Source organism: Takifugu rubripes, chromosome 1, assembly GCF_901000725.2.
Source record: "Takifugu rubripes chromosome 1, fTakRub1.2, whole genome shotgun sequence".
Classification (NCBI taxonomy): domain Eukaryota; kingdom Metazoa; phylum Chordata; class Actinopteri; order Tetraodontiformes; family Tetraodontidae; genus Takifugu; species Takifugu rubripes.
Window position 1 is genome coordinate 10,448,226 of NC_042285.1, and position 25,201 is coordinate 10,473,426.

A 25,201-nucleotide genomic window follows, 5' to 3' on the forward strand; every position below is an offset into this window, starting at 1 on the left:
TAATAAACAGACACACAGTCATTGTGTGTCTGTTTATTAGTGTCTCCCTTGGCATCCACTTGGACCACGACGACTCTTCTTGAAGGTTATTAGTTGCTGATTGCAAACGGAGGATGTATTTTTTCCTCCATTTCCCATTTCAATGACTCCATCCACTCCGCGAAATTGAGCGCAATCACTCTTTCCCAAACTGCTCGCTGCAGACGCGGCTCTCGGCCACCTGCTGTCTGCTGGCCATCCTGACACCCCCCACCGTGGAGCCGGACACATTTAACCTCTGCACCCCTGCACGACAGGGCCGGACAGGTGAGGCATCAACTCTGTCCCCCTGTAAAATTTTCTGTAACTGTTTTCCATTGCGAAATACTTAGAAGCACCATGAAAATACATGTTTGAGACTGGAAGAAGTCACTCTAGTTTATATGGGAGATGTTTTAAAAACCCGAAGGTGGCGCAGATTATAATGTCATCACCGATGTTCGTTCCATCTATTTATCCTGTCTTTTCCCGCAAACCTTTCTTAAAAAATAACCTTTTCTTTGCCAGACTTCCATAAAGTAAACCCGCTGGCTGGTGGAACTTCCTTTAATGACAGAATGTCCAATGGAGTGGCAGGAATGATTTCCAATACTCATTAGACTATAAAGTGGCAAATGTAATAAAGAAAAGGAAAAACCAATCCTGTTCCTGATTCTGTAAAAGCAAAAGCTTCTGTGATAAATGCTAATCAAACCACCTTTGTGGGGGTTGTCAGCCTGAGGTGGCCTGTTGAGATCTGCCGTTTGATTAGAATACACATGCTGTTTATTGTTTTAAAGGTTGCGTGCAGGCGTAGCCACGTGAATGATGAATTTGTGGGGGATGACGATATATTGACTTAAACCTCTTCCGACATGGCAGCCTGTCAATTTGGCCGAGTCTCTAAACAGAGAAGGCATCATTTATCCTTCTGTACTCTTCGAGCACTCCTCAATATTGATTTGCTGTGATGTAGGAAAACAGACAGAGACGTGGCACTCTGGAGTCCAAGGGTTCGATAATGTGCCCTGCTTTTCCTTTATTTGAGCCATTTTCTCTCCTGGAGCTAACGTCGGATATGGCTTTTTGCACGGTTCACATGAATGTGATGCGCTAACAGCGGCCGGTGTTTTGAGGATGATTATAAGAACTAATTTAATTTAAAACAAGCTTCAGTGCTGCTTTGCTTGACTTGTGGGGGCTATTCGTGCAAAACAATATTACATTATGATGATAACCTACTCTGTGGTCCTTTTAAGATAAACAGATTTGTACTGTTCATATTTAAATTAGCAGTTCTAAGCTAAACTCTCTGGTGCCCCTCCGGACCACCTTTCCTATTTTTCCTTATTAATTTTCTCTCATCACACAGTGGAAAGACTAATATTGGCAGTTAGGGGAGTATGGAGTGTTTACACTCAGGTTTATGCACGGTTAACTTGTCTTCAAAATACAGGGGCTGAAACAGGAAACAGAGAGAACAGAGAGAGTTATTAAACCAGTCGAGTGACACCTTATAGAGACGCAACCTTCCGATGCGTGCCGTTAATCCTGTCAGCGGAGTGTCTGGTGACCCAGCGCTTTGCATTTTTTTTGTCAGCCTGAACACCTGAATGGTGGCTTTCCCACATACTTGCGTCTGTTAGTGACCTCCACTTTGCAGGATTCTTGCATCGGTGGGAAGGCGGACAGCTGTGCAGAGCTCGGCAGCGACTGTTCGACTCTGTAATTCCATCACTGTAGCAGCCTGCAGCCTTCCTCTCTCAATAATGTCCACGATTTCCCACTAAAACCGCTCCATGTCGATGCGTTTTTACAACTTTCCACAAATTTTCAGTGTATATCAAATGTTTGGTTTTCTGTGTGAATGCAGCTTCTCTGATGTACCCAAGGGGCATTGTATCCTAACACAAAGGACCATCCCACTATTGGATCACAGAGAATACAGTACTGAACCATCCAAAAGGCCTGGTCCCTCTATTATAGTCACAGGAAGATTTGCAGGCAGGAAACACGCAGTTTTAGCCCATTAAAGTGAATGATGCAGCTTTTGACACTATCAGAGCACAAAGTCGATCAGGTTTGCACATCTGCACATGTATTTTACTGCATTCTTCTCTTCACCAGTGCTTGGATCAGGTGTGAACGTGTGTTTCCAGGTCATTTTGTTGCTAGAAAGTCTCAGTATTCTTGCATACTGTTGAATATTTCCTTACGTTCAATGACATTGAATGTAATGTACATAATAAATAATCGTTTGCATTTATTGCTGTTCCCTTGCTGCCTGTGAACCATGCAGAAAGGGAACGCAATATGTTGTGAATTATGTAGCTTCCCAGTTCTAATGTTTAAAACTAAATAAAAATGTTGAGGTTGAAACAGCCACACAACCTCATCAGCCTTTCCAGACACAACAACTCAACATCTGCGTGGGGGAGGGGGGCCTGCATCCGCCTCCGCAAAGTCTGACTGACAGTTGAACAGAGAAAACGTTGCAGGAATTTGTGCAGCCTGCAGAAGGCCAATTGAAAAAGTCACACAGAGCATGGATAAAACAGCCCACACAGGCCTCAGCATCTGCGTGCTGCGAGCCTGCGTCCATGCCGGTGGTGGCAGCATATTCTCAGCTGTAACTGCAGGGCAGAGCTCTGCGGCAGCCTGGGTAAGTATAGGGAACGGCTGCAGCGTGCATTATCACACGGGTGTGGCTACGACCTCGTTGCCCAAAAAATGTTTTGGAGTGGAAAGGAGGCACGTAAAGTGCCAGGCATGCCCGTACAGGATGAGGAGGGAAAAGAAAGGAATAATAAAAATGTTTAGCAGCTTAAAGAGTCATTAAAGGGACCCTGTGTGATCATGTTGGTTGGGTTTCAGCTTACACTGCAGGTGGTTGTGGCTAAACAGTAGCTGATACCCAATAAAAGTAGACCTATTTCAGTTGTTCGCTAATGGCTCAATGCTCCTCGCTTGTATTTATTTGATGTGTTTTTATCTTGAGAACAGAAAAATGTCTGTCGGGGCAGGGTTAGGGTCGGGGGACTTGAATTTCAGATAGTTTTGAGTCTCAAAGAAAACCCCTTGACGTGTCTCAGACATTCTGAATGTGTTCGTGAGTGTAATCGTGGTGCTGATCTTTTGTCTCATGATGACTGGCTGCTGACTGACTGTTTTTTTTTGCAGCTTTTTGGGCCCATTCATAACCTGGTGGAGTAACAATGCAGAGAGAGATTACATTCAGGTGATTCATGCTGCACTGCCATCCAGACAAAACAACTCAGAGAAATCAACTCATCTCTGCACATTTATGCTGCTAAAAGCTAACAGCATTCAGAATGCTACTAAAGTGCACTCAGAAAAGCTTTCAAAATATCATTTAACCTGTGTAGTATTCCCTTTTTTTTTAGTCTTTTTAGTCTTATTTTTTGCCTTTAGTCTACCGTTTTAATGCCCTCAATGTCTGGACATGAAATGGGTTCAGAAATAGGAAGAAAAACATCTGTCTTGCATTTGTGAGGCTGTTGGGTTTTTTTGTAAAGCTTTTACGATTTCCTTTCTATATAGACAGTTGTTTAACAAGGAAAGAGAAATATAATTTGCGAGCCTGTGTTTTATATCAAACAGTAGTCTGGATGAGGCAGCCGATGGGTTTTCTTTCTTTTGATTCGATCCTTTGACAGTTTGCTTTTGGGAGAACTTTTTCTTACTAAGGTATTATTAATTACTTAACTTCACTTTGCCTTTATGTCCTAAGGTTTTGGGTTTTCTTTGCTTAAATATCCTGCGTTACTACGCACTTCCCAGAAACTCGAGTGCGGGTGAGTTTTGCAGGTCAGCCAGAGCTTCATAAATGACTTCATAAATCATGGATTTGGGTGCATACGGAGCACAAATGATCATGGTTTCCAAACATCTGCGAGGCAACAGATGAGGTGACGTCAGTTGGATCACTTATCAGTTGACCTCTGCTGCACTTGACGGCCGCAAAGAGTCGATGTCTTTGATAAGCTATCTGACAGGTGTAACTCCAGGTCCAGACCACCCTGTGAAGCCAACAGCACCCTCGGTTTAAGTGAGCGCAGTTATACGTGCGCGCCTGTGTGCTATTACGCTCAGGCATCCCTTTGTTGCTTTTCCATCTTCCTCTTGGAAAACTGGCCAAGATTCCTGGACGGCGCGCTGCAGCTACTGCGCTGAGGATTTCCAAAGCCGTCCAACTCGCCGATCTACAGCCGTGATGTCATTCATGCACCAAACACTCCTCTATAATCATCCCCGCTTCCTTTCCCCCCTCTGCTATGATCTGCTTCAGAAGAGGATGGTAAACTGGACACGACTGTAAATATAGACGGGCGCCCGACCATGTGGCCACACAGTGTTTGTGAATAATAAGACAGGAAGAATTCCCTGTTTGATTGTTTGACATTCGAGCCGCTGAGGTCGATGGACTGTGGGGCTTCGAGGGAATGTGAAAGATCTTCAGCAGCCTGGCCACAGAATTATACCTCTGTGAGCGTGAGCCCGACCCGCGCATATACAGACAGCCTAAACAAACATGACCCCCAAAACCACTACCACCACACACACACACACACACACACACACACAGGATAAATCATATCACACTTGCAGGGCCGCAGCAGAGAAAAGCTCCTGATTGCACCGTTTCTGAGCCTGCGTCGCTCTAATTCGGGGAGTTCTGGCAGCTCAGATCCTCAGACGTTGTGTTTGGCGCTTATCTGCAGTCGGGGCTGCAGATAACACGCAGACAGAACTACTGTCTGTTAGCCATTTTATGGCCATAAAGGGCATTTCATCGGATTCATCCATTTGAACCTGTATTTTCTTTTAATAAACCTTTGTCTGGAGCCCTGGACGCATCTTTCGTCTTTAATGTGGCACAGATCAGCTCAGCAACATGTGTAGAGATGCTCCAGCTTTAGCCCTGAGTTAATGCCAGCAGTGCTTGTAAAGCTGAAGGCCATCAGTCAGCAAAGTCCCCCATCACGTTCCGACTGATTCCCATCTCCAATTGAAAGGTGTCGATACATTCCTGTCAGTGCTGCCCGCTCTGACTGACTTATTGAGCCGCGCTTCAGCGCTCCAGCGGTCCAGCGCTCCGACGCTCCGACGCTCCGGGTATGATGTATGGAGGCCGGCACACAGGCGTGTGTGTGTGTGAGGTCTGCTGACACACAGCCTGGTTGATGAGCCGAGAGCTGGAGTCTAGCGGCATCACGTGTCAGGATGTGGAGACGGATGATTGTCCAGAGGACTGCTGGACAGCTCAGAGCCAGATCACAGTGATGGCTGCTGAGGAGCAGGAGGTGATTTTACAACTCCTGATGATGAAACCAGGAAGTTTAAAAAGTTTTTCTCCCAGAAGCCAGTTTAACATTTTCTCTTTTGATGAGCGTCTTGGTCTTGGTCTTGTTTGAGCCACCGCAAAAGCAGAATTTTAACACCCCCCCCCCCCCCCCAACACACTTTGATTTTATTTCTTTGCATTAGCACTGGCAACATGTGAAGAAAATAACATGTTGATGTTGCAACAGCAAAATCCCAACTGCATCATGGGCACTGAGGGCAGGTTTAGGCCTGACCACCGAAGCATCCTGGCACCAGGAACTAATTATTGACAGAAATTATGACATCTGTCAGCAGAAGTTTGTTGTCTCGTGATGACAGACGGGAGATTTAGGGTCGGACCAGCTCAGATTGGTGGCAGATGGGTCAGAATCTGGGCTGATTAAGCGCGTTTGAACATTTCACAGCTCAAACTTCTTACCGAACATTGCTGGCGTTGCACATTTGTGTGTTCTGGCTTTGCAGGCTGCACTAACATGCTCTAATAACCATGATGTAATCCACCTGTTGTTTGGTCGGGGGGAGGGGTGGTGACTGATGAGACGATTAGGGTTCAGAATCTTATCTGATCTGGGTTCCTGTGCTGATAGGAACTTAATAAAGTCGCATATGCCAAAACAAACTGGGAGTTTTGTCCATCTAGGGGCTAAAACAGCACTTCAGCTCTGTTTTGATATTTATCACGTCTGGATTTCTGTTTGTTTTTGGTAACTTCAGACATTTAGTTTAATTTATTGTTTAAATCACTTTTGACTTGAGGATCTTTACCTAAGACAATTTTAATTGCTGGTGGAACTGCCAAATATCTTTTTAAGATACTGTGCAACTAACTTTTTCTGCATATTTTCATCCCTCTGAATCAGACATTAACCTAGCGGTCATGAAATGCCAAACCAAACTTCACAATTGGCTCTTCCACTGCTCCTAGGAAAAGGTGAAATGTCCTCGGATAAGATATGACTGGGACAGACGTGTTAAACATCAGTATTGGGAGGATTTATCGATGCAGCATGAAGTGGCAGCAGGAACAATTCTATCAACCAAATCTGCATTCAAATCAGGTTTAGCAATTAACGTGTTTGTGGTCCAGACATACTTGTAACTACTAATACGCTGTATTAATTTCAGAACATACTGCTGAAAGGGATGATATTCTCATTTATCTATGCCAGAAAAACAAAGTCAGACCCAGTCAGACAATTAAGAGCAGTGTTGAAGACAGATAGATTGTCGTGGTGTGTTTATGTTTCATTTAAGAAATAGGAATTTAAACGACACAGTGACAAAACCATGGAAAAATGTCAAGACAATAGACCTTTATTAACCCAAATAACTTGACATCAGCATATCGTATTTATCGTGTTTCACTCTGGTTTCTATTTATAGCATCATCCAATTACAGGCGCTAGCATGGCTGCAGTTTTTTGGGGGGGGAGTGCAGCTGAAAATTGAAGAGTCCTGAGGGAAACTGCTAGATGTGGGAGATAAATGACAAGTTAGAATACAGTAAGTTGAATTTCAAACACAACAAACAATGGCACAGATTTTAATTATTTTAATTACAGAGTTCACTTCAGCTGCAAAACTCAAAGGGTACAGCAGAAGAGAACACTGCCAGACTCTGGATTTGCACCTCCTATTAAAAAATAGACAAGTAAAGATTCAAAAGAACATTAGGGCATCCACCAACAAAACAGGGCACGTTGTGTTAAAAGAATTAAACACAAGCCAGGAGAGGAAACTTGCTCAGCCGTGACGACGGCCTCGAAGTAAGGTCAGACGTTCTCCACCACAGAGGCGTGAGATTTAAAACCTCTGGCAGCGTGTAAAAGAGAAGCTGCACAGATGTGGGGAATGGCTTCAGAACATTTACGCCGCGGATGCTGAGAGCTCATCAACAAATGTTATGCTGGCCTCTTGTAATTATACATTACAAAGAGTGATGTTTTGATAGAAAATATGCCTCTAACTTCACATGTCTTTGGTGGGCCCAATAAAGTGGATGACGGTGGACTTGGCCATGATTTTAATGTCTGAATTTATTAATATCTAGTCTAATGTAAGAGATGTGTGTGGTATAGAGGGGGAGTATAATAGTGTGTTACCTTTCTCATATTTCTTCTTCTTTACTTCCATTCAATAATGGCCTCATCGTTCACTAATAACCCTAACCCTAGCCAAACCAAGAGAATATGACCTGCTGCATGAAGAGTCTGATCCCAGAATATAACAGCCGATATAATTATGTTATACTTAAATTCACAAACCTTATATAAAAGTACTCACTTGACCGGGTGTTCAGGCTGCCTCTGCATATTATGAAATGGAGGACGAGGCTACCATCTAGCGGCCATACCTGGTATGACGACCAATTAAATTAATTATAACTTGAAATGTTAACTTTCAGCATTGAAAATGTTACTTAAAATCATGAATAGCTATAGTAATAAAAATAATTTCCAAACGTTTTGGTTTATTTATTTGTTCTGCAGGAAGAATACAATTATATTGTAATTATTCTCCACAACAATTAATTTAAATGCAAATGCTTGAATGCAATATTATCCTTGTATGTGTATAATGCAGAATAATGAAAAATGCTGTTTCATGACTTGCAGGGGCTTCTTTGGTGTATAGACCTTTGGGGTACATTTGAAGCGTGAACAGGAGTAATTAAAACAATAAATAGATGGCAACGCACGGGGGTCCTGAAAAAGTGAAAAGATTACAAAATTGTTGTTGCAGGAATATGTGTGAAAGCAATACCACACACGTTAAATATGAATATGTCATTAGTTATATAATATTTCCATATTTTTGACCTTGTCATTAAGTTGAAGGCTGATCTTCAGCGGACAGGAGGTCCCTCTCGGGGCTTTTTCTCCTGTCCACATCATCCACTGATCTGACCAGTTCAGCAGGTCAAAGTCCATGTCTCACTCTTTACTGTTTATCTTTTCCTGAGGAATGAAATTGAAAAAAAAATATTAGTACTTTTCTCAGTATTGTCACATACAATTATTAGTTAATCAAAATCAAAAATCATTTTAAAATACTCTGGAATTTCCTACTGCAGCAGAACTTCACTTTGTGTCCAGGCAACCAATGTCTTCAAAACAATCTATTCATCCTACCTTTACTGGGGACAAACTTGAGCGAGTGGCTGAATATTCAGAAACGTGACACTCCATCCTCGGGGCCATCATTGATAAACTCATGGCCCAGCCCCTTCCCACACTTTCCACAAAGGACCTGCAAATATCAACAATATACATTCAGTAGAAATAGAATAAACAGTCATTAGTGAGGTCTAAGAGCTTAAGGTCCACCTTGAAAGCAGTGAGAGTCTCCATCATCTTGGTGACACTGTCCTCTCTGATGGTTTCTGTGAAAGCTGGCCAAGGAGAAGAGTGGGGGAACTTGGAGCGACTGGAGAACAGGGGGTGGTTGCACTGGGAGCACACATAAATACCTACGGGGACAGGGTCATAACACTCATTGAAAAGAGATTTGGAATATTTGTTCCTCATTCTGCGATATAATATATGACATTAAAATGGTTCACATGTAATCTAAATTACATTCAAATGTCTAATTTCTACTAGATGCAGGTTATGTTGCATCAATGCGGATCAATACACGTCATCGCTTTCCTCACCTGGTTTAAAATGATCTTTGTAAATTTCGCCGCCGAAAAACTGGCAAGAAGACATTTTTGGTGTGTGGTGGATGAAGTGTTATACTGTATATACTCGATGTTAATCCGCTTCAGAAGGGTGAAGGGACCAGTAACTCTCGTTCACCTCTGCTCCTCTCGTGAGACGAGATTCTGGCTGGCCCCGCCCATTGCGGTTATTTGTACTGCCACCAGAGGTCAGTGTTTCATTTTTAGGTCAAATTATTATTATTATTGCTGTTGTTGTTGTTATCATTATTATTACTATTGTTGTTGTTATTATTATAACAGTCCCTACAATCCACCAGTTTTATATATGCAACTATTTTTAAACGTTCTTATTTTAAATTATCATATTTCTGCATTCATGTTTGATTCAATGTATTATTTCCTTACAAAAGACACCTGAACTACTTTATTTTACATCTTGTGTATCTTTTATTTCAAAAACCCAGCATGGCACGTGTAAATGTGTTTGCGTGAATTTTAAGCTAACATGGTGTTAAAATACTTCTTGGCTTTTCTTTAGCTTTTGAACAAACTGTTGTTGCCTGTGGAGATATTGCTGGCATTTTAAAAAGGCAATATGTCACTATAATAGCAATTAATGAAAAACAATCACAAAGTACATTTAGTAAAGTACATAATTGTCATCATAATCTTAATTCTATGATTCCATCGAAGGGCATATTGTGCCAATTAGAACCTCACACTCACACATCCAATATGTGCAATTGTTTTTTTATTTCAATTTTATTTCAGCGTTTCAGCTGTCTTGATTTTATTAAGAAGACGTCCCTGAGCTTTATTTCATTGTTAAATAAAGTGCTCCATGATATTTCTGTCCATAGCTGTTTGCTTTCTCTTCATTCATACTTGCAGTAGTGTTTCAGTGCCTCTGGCAGCTCCAGCCAATCGATGGCCATCCTGTGGATGATGTGTTTCTGGATGGCCTTCCTGCACAGTGTCTGCAGGGATGAAACTGGAAAACAACACACAAGCATTGCGAAGGCTGTGATTAAAGATCACTGAAGAAAAACACGGTGAAAATGGATGAATCAGTGAATTGAATCTTGGAAACAAACAACAAAACCATATCCAAAAACTGATTGTCGTGAAGCAAGAGCAAAAACAAGATTAAAAGGAGAAGTAGAAAGAAAAATATAGAAATAAAAAAAGTCCACAAATATCAACAAATGATCATAGTCACGTGCAACAAAAAGACTCATTAAAAAAATTCAAAATCATTTAATATCTTAAAATGACCACACTGCCCTTAAACTACAGGGAGCAGCATGAAAAGGGCAGAATCACCTTTGCAAAACAAATAAACAAGAATTAGATATGCTTATTGTGACACTCACATCCATACTCCACCTGCACAATGCGGACACACTTGGTGGCAGCGAAGACGTCCACTACAGCGTAGAGAGGCTGTGTGGTGGGGATCCCCTTGGCAGAAGCTCCCATGTCCTCCCCATTAATAATAATGTGCATATCTGCCAGCTGGCTTCCTTTAGGGACATAAATCACACCTATCCTGCTGCGCCTGGCTGTAGGGGGCAGAGCATTAGTCTTGAACAAATCGTCCAGGATGTGACTGTACCGTCCCGGCCTGCTCCTTCCAACCAGCTTGTCTCTGGGGATCCAAATGTTCTCTATGTGCAAGTGGGAATCAGTGAAGAACATCTTTGGTTTGTTATTGCTGCGGCCTCTTTCTCCACCTCCTCCATCGTCGTCCTCAGCCTCCCCTCCTCCCAACCTCCTGCCCCTGCCCAGATCTCCACCTTCTCCTCCTGCTGCTTCAGAATCCTCGACGACCTTGTTGTGGTTGCGAGTGATGGCAAACACCCAGCTGTCCCCGAGATCCGTCAGATCCGGGATGGAGTACTCTGGCACCTCCTCGAAGCCTCTGGGGTCTCTGGCCGTCAGGCCAACCCGCAGGTGACCGCACCAGCCCAGCTCCTTATCCTCAATCTCAACGAGGAAAATCTCCCCAGGCTGCAGCGGTTGTTTGCTGAAACACACTCCATTAGCAAAGCTGTCAACTCGGGTGGCTTGAGTTCCTGTGTGATCCAGCCTGACATTGGATCCGTGGATGGGGTGAAACTCCATGAACTGGTCAGGGATAGGCTCCGTTCTTGTTTTAGTGTTCAAAAATGGAAATAGAGTTTTTAAAAAAGAATTTAAAAAAAAATCAGAGACACTGTTGCCCAACACTTGGTTCCAGGCTCGACACACTAGATTCCTGCTCTGTCAGTCTGTGGGACACTCAGGGGAGATTCTGGTAGGGTGCTATTTTTGAACAGTTGCACATGTCAACAGATGACTGTGTGTGTGTGTGTGTGGGTGTGTGTGTGTGTGTGTGTGTGTGTAGTTGGAGGTGGGAACATGCCTACAGTCAAGCACCAAACTGGAGCACAAAGTTGAGGTGTTCATTCACTTTCACCCTCCCCAGTTACTGAACCATAACTCCTCGATGGTGCTCACAGATGCTAAAAGGTTTCTTCTGTCCATCCAGATGAGATATGGAGCTGAGGATGAATCCAATAGACTGCTCACAAATGAAAGGGCACTTTACCACAGACATGGGGGGTGGGGGCTGCTCTGTCCTTTGGTGGACCTTTATGTCGGCCCCCTTCAGAGTGCCTGGAGTCACATGACACCGAGGTCACAAAAGTGATGATTTGACACTCTGCCGTCATTATATTACCGGTAGTACAGCTGAACTGTTAATGAGCTTGTATTTTAGCTCAAAATCACAAATGAAGGATGGATGTTTTTAATAAAGCCATATAATTAACTAGATATTTGCGAAAAGACCAACATCTCACACTGGAGATGTAAGTTTCATCTGAATTACTCAGCGCTTGTGGACTTTTATGTGAGTCCATCAGTCAGTCTGTTCTGGTCCAGTTCATCTCAAACACAGATTTTCATTTTTGTGGTCAACAATTCTAATTCACTGGAAAACCTGAAGGAGAACTATGGAGACCATCTCAAGAGGAGGCAAAATAAACATATTCTGAAGTGATGAGGACAGACAGGATGCTGAGAGAAAGACTGCTGCAACAACCATCTTCTCATTTGGGTGGTTGTAGGAAATAAGGTTGAAGGTTTGCAGGCAGGTTTCCTTGTCTGCCAGAGTTCCTGTTTGCCTGTGTACTAATAAAGAGTCACTACCAACGGTTCCAGCTTTCCAGAGTGCTGCTTTTGGGTCCAAATTGCACTCGTCACAGTTGTTCTTGTAGTAGAAACAAGACTATCAGTGGGGTTAGAATACTTAAGCAAGGAGTTTGTGGTCGTTGCGCAGATGTGGAGTAATATCAGGAACATCCGTGATAAACACTCATTATAGTGCGGATAACGACCAATCAGATCACGTGGTTTCACATTCCAGTCTTAGAAAGTCTGTATTAGTGACGCATTCAGACGAAGCTTTGAAGCTTCCTCGTGACGGACAAATAAATGAACAAAAAGTAAACATCAATATTTGTCTAAATTATTTTGATATGAATCTAATCATTTCGACCAGTTTAAAAGTGTAGTTAACCGAATTTGCCTGTTTCCTGTTCAGTTACAGAGATGGCACTGGCTCTTTGCTGGATTTAAAAATGCACCCAACTCTGAAAGTTCACAGGTAGAGAATAAGTAGGATTTGTAGAATGAGTATGTCTGTGTAAATTCTCAGTCATCCAGGTCATTGTATCCAAGGTAGTTTTCTCTGTCAGTTTTCTCTCTTCTCTTGAAGAGAAGAAACCCAGTCCAGTTGACAGAGAAAACTACCTTGGATAGAATGAGTATGCAGAGCAAATGCGCTGAGACTAATTACAGATCGATGAAGATCGCTCGGATCCAGTGTGTCTGGAGTACTGAGGACCTTTTAGTGGATTCCAGTGCTCCCATCTCGTTTCGACCAGTCATTGAATCGAGCCGCTCTCCATCCAAGCTGTAGGGCTTCTGTGCTTTCCTGGAACCGCTCAGGTTTATTTAGTCCTGCTGTTATATGACTGGCTATTAACACACAACATAGAACACAAGAATATGCGCTAGGAGTGTGTTACCATGGTAACCCAGGGGATATCAACCAATGTCTTTTTTGATTCAATAAATAAACTGTTGATGGGAGTTTGAATTTAGAATGCAGGAGTTCTTAAGTGTTTCTTTATTGGCACCCAAGGGTGCAACGTCTGCACACACACACGGTATTTACCTACATTATTTTTTTATTGATGATACGGTAGTAAGGTAATTAGGTTGTATAGGCAGGCAGACAGACAGACAGACAGAAACCATTTCATATTTACACCCTCTAATGTTTTTCACTGCAGTGGGACCTCTACTTACGAAATTAATTGGTTCCGGAAGTTGTTTCGTAACCTGAAAATTACGTAGAGACGCATTTTCCATGTAAATGCCCTAATCCTTTAAAGTCCCCAACAATTCGGACATAATTTTTTTTATAAATCATAAAAATGCATCAAAACATGTAACAAATACATGTTACAATTAGATTACCGCAAATAAATGTAGGAATTCAGTGCAAGGCTTCTCCAGGAACAAAATTAACTTTATTACAGGCTAATCTTACATTAGCCGTCAATACTAGCAACGAACGTTAACACTAGTGGTAACACCGCCATCTAATGGACAAACATACGAACACCCACAATAAATCCCGTGCCGATCGTCGATGTATTACGGCCATATTCTTTGGCGAGATCAACCAAATGCATCCCTTTTTCATGCTTTTCTATTATTTCTTGCTTCCTTTGTATGGACAAAAAGCTCTCTTCTTTTTCTTTTCTTCTTTTTCACTTTTCTCCACTTTCCTGAGGTCCATGGCGAATAAAAGTGAAACGAAGGCGACGCTGGGATACACACAAACTTGTACATATTGACGTCCCTCCTAGCCAATGGGATGGCAGGAAAATGCTAGGCGATAGCCAATGGCAGAGCAGCTACAAGCATGTTTGCGTTCGCTAAACTCCGCGAGCTGTGAGTATCAGCGGTAGCGTATTTTTGTCTTTCGTAACTAGAGGAAATATTTTCCCTTTGAGGCGTGTCGTAACCTGAAAATTCCGCATGTCAAGACGTTCGTAAATAGAGGTCCAAATGTTTTTCTATTGGTAAAGCCTCTTGTCACAATTTAAACAAAAAGTCTCTCATCGATGTATACTGTAGGACAGCCCAAACCCAGAATTTAAGATATTTTTGTTTGCAAATTAAAAAAAGACAAGCTGAATAATCATATAATAATCTCACTCTTTGCTATTACAGCCAAGTAGGTCATTCAGGTGCTATACATGTCTTTTGTTCAGCTTTTTGTTCAGGTTTTTATTCTTACATGAAGCACCAGTTGACGTAATGTACCAGGGCTCAGAGGTCTGTGGAAAATATAAATTATAAATTATAATTTTAGAATATAAGGATGAGTCATCAGTAAAGGGAACTCTTGTAGGAGCATAAGCTGCTGCAGACAGCACCAGCTGACTTTATTCTTTTTCTATTTTATCACTTCTGAGAGTAGCCATGATCAGCACATGGAAGAATAATCACTGGCACACTGATGATGCGGACTGCAGAATTTAAACTCAGATTTTAATGAGATTTAGGAATGGTTATGTGATAATAGTGGGAAATGAAATTAAATGAAAATGCAGAGAAGATATACCAGAATAATGTCAGCTGCTGCTGTCTCTCAAATGTTTTGTTTGCATGTACTTGGCTAATTGTTGATTTCTTTTAAATATTTTTAAAAATGATATTACTACATTGATCCAGTGAACTATTATTTTATATTATACAGTCATCATCGAAAGGTACAATCGCAGAACTAATCTCTAAAAATATGCAGTTATTTTCCCCCCCAAAGAGCCTTGTGCAATCTGTAATCTTACCGCAAGGTGTCGCTATTTGACTTTGGCTATGCAAGAACAAACCCTTTTTCTTTTATATGTTAGTTAATGCGTATTTGTCCCTCTTATAATGTTTTTCTCCAGTAAATCCTTTTACTAAGTGACTCAAAGTTCCTGGTTTTTCAGAAATATTTTGCCACTTGCTGTTTTTCTCGTTTCTCATAGCACACTCCTCACGAAACCATTTCATGCTCTGTAAATATCAATCAATTATATTCCACAGATATACTTATTTCATTACTTGTTTGAATACAGAATAATTTCAATTGTTTTCTACAATTGTTCAATTGTTTTCTAAATTCTACATAAGAAATTTATGGCTGTGGAGTTTGTCAGCCGTATTCTAATTTGATTTATTGTGCTGCGATTACATGGGGGTTGTGGGGGCATCCCTCATCTGTCCTCATTGTTCAGACTGTCATTTCTAGGACTTCCACCCTCTTTTATGTAGGCCAAGATGGAGAAAGGGATGAGGAGAGGAAGGAATTTCACCTCATTGCCAGTGAACACACAAATCAGGGCACATAATCGTACCTGGGGGCTGTTGTTAAAAATTTGGATGATTCTAATCTGACTGTTCATCAGGACAGAAAACAATGCCATTTAACATTGGGGGGATCTAATCTGTCATGTTTTCTACCATTAGGCACCATTTACACTCTGTGTGTTGACTTTGTGTTAGGAAAGTGTGTGTGCATGTGTGTGCGTACATGTGTGTGCATGCATGCGTGCATGTGTGTGTTAAAGCTGTAGGAGTCTTTTTTTAATCTGGATTACGATACACAGAAGCCATGCTTTTCATAATCAGCTGTGATTCTCAGCAGAGCATCAGACACATCTGGAAGGTGAGAGAGAGACAGAGAGAGCGAAGGAGAGAGCGAGGGAGAGAGCGAGGGAGAGAGCGAGGGAGCGAGCGAGGGAGAGAGCGAGGGAGAGAGCGAGGGAGAGAGCAGGGAGAGAGCGAGGAGAGAGCGAGGGAGAGAGCGAGGAGAGAGCGAGGGAGAGAGCGTGGAGAGAGCGAGGGAGAGAGCGAGGGAGAGAGCGAGGGAGAGAGCGAGGGAGAGAGACTCCTCTCTGTACAGTTGTTGCACTCACAAATGGAGAGAGACCCAAGCAGAACACAACACTAGCTGGAGCGCACAGTCCCATATCCATGATGCTAGAACTACTCTTTTGGGTAAGTGAATACTCCTCAGTGCAACTATTGCATTTTCACATGCATCACCCTTCTGGTGGTGCGGTAAACAAGGCCCACTGTGATTTGCTGTTATTTTTGTAACTTCTACTTCACATTTACTGGTTTTTCCTCTGTCGAATGCAACTGTGATTTTGATCGAGCAGCCCGCTCCATCTGCATGTGCTTATTTGTTTTTTGAGAGGCTCATGGTTTATTTTTATTATTAAAAATAACAATACATCTGACATAGGTTCACAGTTAATGTACTCAATTTGTGAAGAGAATATTGAAAAAGGCTAATAACTTTAGTTTGTGTTGATTTAAGCAACATTCCTGCATACATACTTACTGGATTGACATTGACGTTTTTATGTTCAAATTGCTGAGATTTATTGATTAGAGTGAAATTAGGAAGGTAGAACTTGGAAGAGGCGCAACAAAACCTGTTCATACTGATTTTATAACAGTCACACATGTAGACTGCAGAGCAGCAGTCACAGTTCATCCTTTTTATTCCTATTCAAAATGATTTTCCTGTAACTTTGTATAATCAGGATGTAGCTCATTGTAATAAAACCGTTGCAATTAGGTGCTAGCAAGGGGGCTGCTGTCACTGTGAAAGAACTGCAGATTTTTTTTATTTATCAAGCATAGACTGGAGCATGTAATTACTTTTTTTTTTTTTTTTTAGATGTTTAGACCATTTGACTCTGACTTGATTCAAAGTATTATAAATGAACTAATTCTAATCATCCTTCAATATATGAATAAATGTATGACCATTGATTTTAGGGGAACGAAAGAACTAAATGTGGCTATGATGTCGCTAATAATTTACAGTCAACATTGAATCAGAGAGAGGAGCTTGCTTGGAAACACCCCAGCACATACTGCTTTAGCCTATAATCCTGCTATGTGATTTGTCAGATCTCACAGTAAAACCCTGCATTAATGTTAATCTGAGATTGTTACTGTCCGTGTCTGATCAACTACACACACACACACACACACACACACACGCATTCACACGCATGTAACGTTTATGTGTTGCATTGATCGAACATTACAGTGCAGCCAAGGCAGATATTTAACATGGTCTGCGTCACAGTTTTCATATTAACCATTGGGTTGGAATTATTTAAACATATTAAAAGTATATATTCACATTAGAAAGAAGAACCATAACAAGAGCATTCATTTACCACCTGGTAAACATGGCTTGTCATATTATTAGCTCAGGGGAAATTTTGCAGCCAGTCTAATGAGCATTTATGGGCATATGTGTGTTTTCTGGCACCTCACAGGTTGTGGCCCCTGTGTGGAAAGACTAATGCTGCCTGACTGTATGTGAGGTTTATCTCCTCTTCATAGATTTTGGGTGAGAGGAGATTAGTTAGAATCCGCCAGCTGCTGCAGAATTAGTTGAAATTGCGCCATGCACCGCTGTAATATAGTTACGTAAATCTGATCAGTCAAAGGTTGGGTTTAACTCTCATAAAGAGGAGGGCAAGTGACTCAAAGAGATCACACAAAGAAACGAGTTCCCAAAAAGCTGCTTCTCAGCTCGTGTCCAATGTGAGGAGCTACTCCTTAAACATAGACTTGCCAGCTCCTGCAGTGCATTTCCATCCAGATGTGCGTGATTTCATAAAATAAATTAAAATGACATTTTTTAAATTTAAATAAACATAATGGTTCAGTGTGGCATGTTTTATTTTTGCAGTACATAAACTGAATGAATTTCTGTATAAGCATCCAATCATCCCCAGAAGATATTAGCGATATACAAGCCTGCGCTGGCCTAGTTTGTGCAATATTTGGGGGAGACAGGCTGTTTTGTCTATTTTTAAAACACTCTAAAAACAAATTTGGCATGTGGAAGGAAAGCCTCAGATATAAGCCAGATAGATTTGAGAATATTCTAGACTTATTTAACTTTTTGGAGCTCAACTCTCTGATTTTCCCTCTGTGTAGTTTGCACTTGGAAACAGTTTCTGTGAAAATGCACAAGCCCACCCACCCCCACACCCCTCTATATCATCCCTCCTATTCCCTCACTGCCTTTATTTCTTCTGCCTCCAAGGCTATGTAACGCAGCTGAGCATGTTCCTGCTTTATTATCTCTCAATGACTCTTAGGTGCCTCGACTATGTCAAGTAATGTGAAGAAATGGCAGAGAGCGGAAAAAATGGAGACAAAAGAAGCAGTGAAGGTGGGGAGCCTCTGACTCCAGGCTGCTCCCCAGCATCCAAGAGGCACACTCCTCGAGGGATTGAGATCCACTTGACCGGTACAGAAGGACAATGGGACAGTCTGGATGACAGCGAGCTCATCTTCTCCCTTGACAATGAGGATGATTACCCCTCCATTTCTCTGTCCAAAGAGAGGCAGTGTTCTGTTGGGGATGACGGAGGTTTGCAATCCCAAACTTTCCACGTCCCTCTTTCACCTTCATCCCCTGGCTCTCTTGGCAACTGCACTAAAATCGGACCTAGTTTCCTCTCCCCAGGACCGTCTTCACCTAGCCAACGACCTCTTGCAAGCCTGGTCAAGTCTCTGTCCACAGAGCTGGAGCTCAAAGAAGGTTCCACCCTCAGACCCAAGCCCCTGCTCAACCTCGTCAAGTCGATCTCAACAGAGCTCTCCAGATCAGAGCCCGAGGTGTCTCAGTCCAAGTCAGACTCGCGTCTCAACCTCCACCTGTGGAAGCAGCTTACCCAAACAAAAACCCGCAGCAGTGGGGACTCCCGCACAGCGCCTCCATCTCCCAGCTCGCTGTCTCCAAGCGGAGAGGGTCTGAAAGGTGGTTTCTTTAAAATGGAGTTAGAGGACACCAAGAGGAAGCTTTCAGAGGCAGTTCACGAACCTCTGAGCAGCATGTTCAGTAAAATCATGCGAGAGGAGAGCGCAGGAAGTCCAAAACACCAGCGGTTGGGTGCAGGAAGCCCTAAAAGTCTGGTCCAGGACGGCAGTGTGGATATGGTTTTACCTGAGTCTCCAGTGGGCAGCTTGAGAAAACTAGATGGTGATATTTTACCTGTGTTTGATTGGCCTCCTGTGAGAAAGACTAGAAGAAGCCGCCGTAAAAACTGTCCCATACATTCCGACAGACGCGGGGATGAGGAGCTAGAGGTTTGCACAGATGGTGACACGATGCAGGTGTTAGCCACAGACACTCGAGCAAAAGCGAGAGATCCGCCCGCCGGCCTTCAGGTTCATGCATCAGCTCTCTCTGGAACTCCTGTTCCTCAGCCACCACGACCTCTTCCACGCATGACTTTATTCTGTGTGGCAGTGCTGTCCTATGTTTATTTCGTAACACCACTCAGTCCGTACCTGTCAGGCCTGGCGTTGGGCTTGGCTCTGGGGTTTTTGCTTGGATTGTTTCTCATTAGGATGGGTTCCTCCTGGTGTCACTGCCCAGGCCCTCCACATACACCACCACAAACACTGCTCGAAGAGAGGATGCTGGCGAGTGCGACTGTCTGCAGCAAGCCTCAGACTCTCAAGGTAAGTCGATTCAAACTGTGATTTTATCCAAAAGAGTTCTGAGGTTTGACCCAGCAATTATGTGTGGGTTAGAAAGCACAATCTGCTCATGACCAGAGTGAATAGGAACACTAGAGGATTTTCCCAGCCAAGCCTGCAGACTCATCAAAAAACCCTCTTAGTACGTACACATTAAAGCATTCCCAGCCAAAAGACGATACCTAAGAGTATAAACTGGTCAAAATACTTTTAATTAGTTTTCCGCCTTGCTATTAGAACAATTAGAGCATGTCTGTTTTCTTTCATGGATTAAAACTAAAGGGCCCAGAGTGCAATTACTGCAAAACCCTCATTAATGAAAACTGCCTGAGCTGCTGGCATAATTACTGTTCTACTCCTGGCTAAACTGCACGCGGGGTAAGCAGACAGCTACCACCAAGACATTGTCCGTTTCAAAGGCAATTATTTCTGGATACAGACAGGAGGAAGCTGTAATTTGTCAGTGCGGAAGGCGTTATGGAGAGGGGTTGGGCTTTGCTGTCTCGTGATGAGTCCCGTGAGGCTGTGACGTGAATGTAACCGTTACTTTCTTAATTTTCAGGGCTGGATGAATCAAATTCAGGAATACGATCCTGAAACCTACCATCCAGCTCTGACTCATTCTGTGTTTGCCACCCTGGAGGGATCCCATCTCCGTCTGGACTCGCCGCGTACCAACATCAGCCGCAGGGCCATGTATGATGAGAAAGTCCTCGATGCCACCTTTGTCAAGTCACGCTCCTTTCAACTTGCAAAGAGCAGAGTATGAGTGCATAGCTGTGCTTTTGTTCCCTGTCTGAGGCTTGTTTGAAACTGTTCAACCCTCTGAAAAATGAGAATCTTGGAATACTGATTTTAATGTTCACATTGACAACTGTAACATGATGATATTGATGATGATGATTCAAAAAATCCTTACTTTGCTTGCAATTTTAACCAAATCCCCAAAAACTGCAATGAAAACCAGTTAGAGATAACAGATATTAGACAGAAACCTTGACATGTTTTTAAATATTCACTATCAGTACATCAATTCGCCTTTTTTCGGCAATTAACTGTTGTCACTTGCCCTAACTAATCATGACCACTGTTCCCAAAAGGTATTCCTACTGCCATCTGTTCTGGCTAGGAAGAGGATTTGGAATCCAAAGTATCCCATCTGTATCCAGCTGGCAGAGGGAGCAAATTCCCAGGGGGGTGACGTGGGAATGTCAGAGAATTTAGGGGGAACAGAGACAGGACCTGAACATGCATGTAAAGAAAAAAGCTTCTCCGAACATGTCCGTGATCTTCCCGTCACACTTTACCTCTTCGGACGTACGGGGCGAGAGAAAGAAGAGTGGTTCCATCACTTCCTGATCGCAGCCAAGGATACAGAGATGGAAAAACAGCATTCTGGCGGATGTGTGTCCAGATCGGGTATGAGAACTCTTTCAAATTGCATTAGAGAGGTCCTCTCATACATGTATGTGTGGATTATGGATTACGTGCTCCAATTCTTTGCATTTCAAGCTTTAACTAGAGTTGACAGTGCGCCGTGCAGACGTACTACTGCTCGTTTTAAACTAATCTGAAAAGTTTTCTGCTATGACTTTCTTTGCAATCCAGGTGAGTGTTTCTTATACTCTCCCAGGTGATGCAGCCTCAGCACTGAACCCTAGCTCAGCAAGTCATCTACTCAGCAGCGTTGCCTCCAGCACAGAGGGCAACAATTATGATGCCGATGACCCCAGCCCTCTTGCCTCAGACAGTTGTGCAGCTCACGTTAGTAAACCCTCTGCCACCACCAAGGTTCTATCAGTGCTGGATTACCACCATTACATGACTCATCTCCTGGCCATAGAGGAGACAACCCCACTCTCCAGTCCTGGAGCCGGCAGCCTAGAGACGAGCCCCACTATCAAAGGAAGTGTAAGTCAAGCCTAAGCTTTAAGTTAAACAAGGAAAATGTTCCCATTATATAGTCAAAGCATTAAAACCCCTGACAGTCGAAGTCAATTTGCAATGTTAAGCTCATTACAGTGGAATTTTCTGCTACAGAACTTTGCCCTGGTCTTCATGTCATGTGGGTTTCAAGTTGTCAGTTTGACTACAAGAAATATTGATGCCATCAGCACTGGTTGGTGATCCTAGACCAGCATTTAGAGTTTACCTTCGTGACAGACCACAGACAGCCGCAATTCCCAGGATGCCATTATTTGGGGCCAGAGGGTCCCTTGTTCATACATCTACTTGTCTAATTAGGCTTAGATAATTAACTATTCATTCGCATGCTCTGATTTCCAGTGTACCTGTGAAGTAGCAGAACAGGCAGGATTGAGCCAAACCGCATGGGCTAATGCTCTAATTGGTCGAATCTTCTGGGATTTCCTGCAAGAAAAGCACTGGTCCAACGTGGTTTCTCACAAGATACAGAAGAAACTGAGCAAAATCAGAGTGAGAGCTGCTTCCCTAAATGCTGCAGTAGCATCGAGTCAGAAAAAGGTTTAATCTTCTACACATTTCACAGCCTTTAAAGCTCTGATGTGCTGTATTTGTGCAGCTGCCTTACTTTATGAATGAGTTGAGTCTGACTGAGTTGGATATGGGATGTTCCATGCCTCAAATCTCTTCAACCTCAAGACCTGAACTCAACCAAAGAGGTGAGCACAGTGGTCATTTGGTAAATCTAAAGCAACACTGATGGACCTAAGATGACCTATGGTTGATGTTATTACATCTGAGGTCTACGCAGCAATCAGATGTTGTTATCCTGCTGTAATCTCAAAGTGCACAAGGCCACTTTGCCCTGGCCTTCAACATTTCGAGCATATTAGCATTGGTGCGTGTATCTGGAATTTAAGAACATGCCCTTTAATGTGAGCGCATTATCCTCCATCTGCCCATTTACCTGTTATGTCACTTCTAGCCAATAAATTTGTTTTATTTTTTGTCTTTTCTGACTTAATCTGTTAGATTCCACAGCAGGAGATGATTTATAATGTGTTGTAATTTATTGTTGATTAAATTCCAAGTCTCGATAATCGCAGCAAACCCAGTTTAATCTGCCCAATGAGCAGTGTGTAGAGGATTATTATGTTTATTCCAGATTATTCTGCGCTCCACATACTTTGAATTGACATCTTTGCTCTGCCCCCTGCAGGTCTGTGGGTTGAATTACAACTGGTCTACACTGGCGCTTTGCAGATGACTCTGCAGACTAAGTTCAACCTGTCCAAGCTGGGTAAAGATGGCGCTCAGGATACACACCGTATGACAGAAAGTCCCAGTCCAAGGTCTGTACCCTAAAGGCCACGTACTAAAACCATTTACACATGAATGTTTGGAACAAAGATTGTACGTGTGGAAGCGTGCAATGGATAAATGCACACGAACTGAGAGCACACATACACACAAGAATCTGGGCCCATTTAACTATTTTAGTAATAAGAAAGCAAATCAGAAGAAAGGATCATTACCTCTATATTCATTGTTATTCCTTTTTTCCAAGCACACATTATTAAACAGTTATAAGATGAGATGGAGTTTGGAGTCAGTTAATGATCCAACTACTGTGCTCATTTAGAAAACAAGTGTTCATCAGGAATAGATTAAAGATCACACTTAAACGATTTATGAGGCTCCATACGTCAGTGGTCCAGACTGCACAAAATTCATTTTTGCCACCATTAATGTGTGAGAATTCTCCCTTTGGTGTCCCTTTGTCCATTACTGCAGGCCTATCTTCAGTGTTTTGGCTGACAGTGATGAAGAGTCCTCCAGTGCTGATTCATCTGATGAAGAAGAGCAGCTTGTGGCTGATCCTCAGGGTACAGTTGGGGAGAAGGGATCTACAGCACCTACGGATGGGTAAATAAATAAACAAGGTGTTCTGTGATATGTACCCCCAAAAGATTCTTAAAAAGGGAGAAAAATGAAACATTTGGTGACGCGGCAGAATGTCAGCATCCCCATCTGTGCTGCGATTGCTCATTTTCACAGCACAGAAAACAGACGGTGCTGACATCAAGCCCCAGATGGCCGTCGCTGTGCTTTTACCTCAGACCCCATTTTCGGCATCTGAACACTAAATCTTCTGGCATCGCTGTGACTCACTGCTCCGTTCCTCCCGTTAATCCTCTCTGTACAGGACCGGGGCCGGGAAGACTGGAAAGAAGATTTTGAGATTTGTGGACAAAATCGCAAAATCCAAATATTTCCAAAAGGCAACAGAGAATGAGTTCATAAAGAAGAAGTTTGAAGAGATGTCCAACACGCCTCTGCTGCTCACTGTGGAGGTGCAGGAGCTGTCAGGGACCCTGGTCATCAATGTGCCCCCACCTCCAACAGACAGGATATGGTAAGAAAAGAGAACCCCATCAATTATCTACTATAACCCCCCCACCCCACCCCTTGAATAGACATTAAAGTGTGTATAAAACACATTTAATAGTGTTTACAATGTTTCCAGATGCAATAAAAAATAGGCAATATTAAAATGAATGCTCATCTTCGCACTTGTAATTAAAGTAATGAAGAAAAATTCTGTTATATTTGTGTTATATAAAAGCAGATGACACATGCAGTGAATCCAGTTTGAGTGACATTTAAAAGAAAACAGGGATCAGGTGCAGCGAGACTGTGATATACTGAAGATGTCATTATCTCTTTTTAGGTACAGCTTTTCTGTGCCCCCCAAATTGGATCTGCATGTCCGTCCCAAACTGGGGGAGAGGGAGGTGACTTTATGTCATGTGACTGAGTGGATTGAAAAGAAGCTCCAAGATGAATTCCAGGTAAAAGAAAAAAAAGCGGGGACTGTTGAATTCTGTCATCTGTTATGTTTTAATCTCTCCTCTCACCTTCCCCACTTATTCACCAGAAAGTCTTTGTCCTGCCAAACATGGATGACATTTATTTACCCCTGATGCACTCGGGGGTGGACTGTCTTCACGCGGGGCAGCATCAGTCGTCGCAGTCGCCTCAGTCGCCGCGCTCTCGGAGCTCCTCCGTGGAATCCATGGAGAGAATTCCAGCAGACTTGAACCAGTGCCTCGCTGACTGAAGGAGAATCAGAACCACAGGAGAAGGAGGAGAAGATGAAGTTGTGCCTCCAAGGTTAAGCAGAGTTTAATGTTTACATGTAGAGTGATCCATATGAGATTACACACACATTTCTTTGCTTTTTAGATGTTTACAGATGGTTGTTTTTAATCATGGATGAAAAACAGCTCAAAAGCTGTAAATGTAAAAATTACAATTACCTTAATAAAATATGAAAAGGTTCTTTATTCACTTGATATCAAGAATTTCATGTTTGTGAATCTGTCTTCCTCATACTCAGATTACTTCTTGTGTAGCACTTTTATTGAGCTGTTACTTTAAAAACAATAAAACCTGCTAAAACTGGACGTTACCTCTTTAGTGCATCTTATTCACCTCTTTCTTCGGATTATTAATGCAAGATGATACATTAAATCAATTAGCAAAAACTGTTAAATTAATTACATGTTTTACTTGTAGGCCCCTTGTTTATTTATT

At 42.5% G+C, this 25,201-nt stretch overlaps 3 protein-coding genes and 1 long non-coding RNA gene across 5 annotated transcripts; 1 reads left to right on the forward strand and 3 right to left on the reverse strand.

The window, feature by feature from the left end:
* Positions 1–7,844: 7,844 nt before the first annotated feature.
* LOC101065796 (methionine-R-sulfoxide reductase B1-A) lies at positions 7,845–9,183 on the reverse strand. 2 transcript variants are annotated; one of them, XR_012451194.1, is made up of 5 exons: positions 9,041–9,183; positions 8,712–8,854; positions 8,517–8,634; positions 8,205–8,342; positions 7,845–8,090 (listed from the first exon to the last, which is right to left on the reverse strand). XR_012451194.1 is itself a non-coding variant. In XM_074084942.1 (4 exons), exons 1-4 carry the CDS (start codon positions 9,093–9,095, stop codon positions 8,326–8,328), a joined length of 333 nt encoding a protein of 110 aa, XP_073941043.1. In that variant the 5' UTR covers positions 9,096–9,183; the 3' UTR covers positions 7,845–8,325. The 2 variants fall into 2 exon arrangements, 1 of the variants encoding a protein (XP_073941043.1); XM_074084942.1 differs by having other exon boundaries at positions 7,845–8,342.
* Positions 9,184–9,487: 304 nt separating this feature from the next.
* neurl2 (neuralized E3 ubiquitin protein ligase 2) lies at positions 9,488–11,330 on the reverse strand. The gene is made up of 2 exons (XM_029842031.1): positions 10,423–11,330; positions 9,488–10,040 (listed from the first exon to the last, which is right to left on the reverse strand). Exons 1-2 carry the CDS (start codon positions 11,171–11,173, stop codon positions 9,925–9,927), a joined length of 867 nt encoding a protein of 288 aa, XP_029697891.1. The 5' UTR covers positions 11,174–11,330; the 3' UTR covers positions 9,488–9,924.
* Positions 11,331–16,019: 4,689 nt separating this feature from the next.
* tex2l (testis expressed 2, like) lies at positions 16,020–25,047 on the forward strand. The gene is made up of 12 exons (XM_029851540.1): positions 16,020–16,153; positions 18,292–19,663; positions 20,244–20,444; positions 20,782–21,100; positions 21,315–21,592; positions 21,968–22,117; positions 22,224–22,323; positions 22,824–22,956; positions 23,399–23,530; positions 23,811–24,020; positions 24,336–24,456; positions 24,543–25,047. The coding sequence occupies exons 2-12, from the start codon at positions 18,323–18,325 to the stop codon at positions 24,723–24,725; spliced, it is 3,168 nt and encodes a 1,055-aa protein (XP_029707400.1). The 5' UTR covers positions 16,020–16,153; positions 18,292–18,322; the 3' UTR covers positions 24,726–25,047.
* LOC115253390 (uncharacterized) lies at positions 23,212–24,649 on the reverse strand. Its single transcript, XR_003891727.1, has 3 exons — positions 24,583–24,649; positions 23,720–23,827; positions 23,212–23,520 (listed from the first exon to the last, which is right to left on the reverse strand). It is a non-coding gene; the product is annotated as an uncharacterized lncRNA (long non-coding RNA).
* Positions 25,048–25,201: the final 154 nt, after the last annotated feature.

Bases quoted from the DNA above. Each gene is read 5' to 3' on its own strand.
- neurl2 (XM_029842031.1), bottom strand. From the start codon at position 11,173: ATGGAGTTTCACCCCATCCACGGATCCAATGTCAGGCTGGATCACACA. The intron at 10,041-10,422 runs GTGAGTGTCACA...GTTGTTTTCCAG, and splicing joins TGTGCAGGTGGAGTATGGAT to TTTCATCCCTGCAGACACTG.
- tex2l (XM_029851540.1), top strand. From the start codon at position 18,323: ATGGCAGAGAGCGGAAAAAATGGAGACAAAAGAAGCAGTGAAGGTGGG. The intron at 20,445-20,781 runs GTATGAGTGCAT...TGTTCCCAAAAG, and splicing joins TTCAACTTGCAAAGAGCAGA to GTATTCCTACTGCCATCTGT. The intron at 22,957-23,398 runs GTCTGTACCCTA...CCATTACTGCAG, and splicing joins ACAGAAAGTCCCAGTCCAAG to GCCTATCTTCAGTGTTTTGG.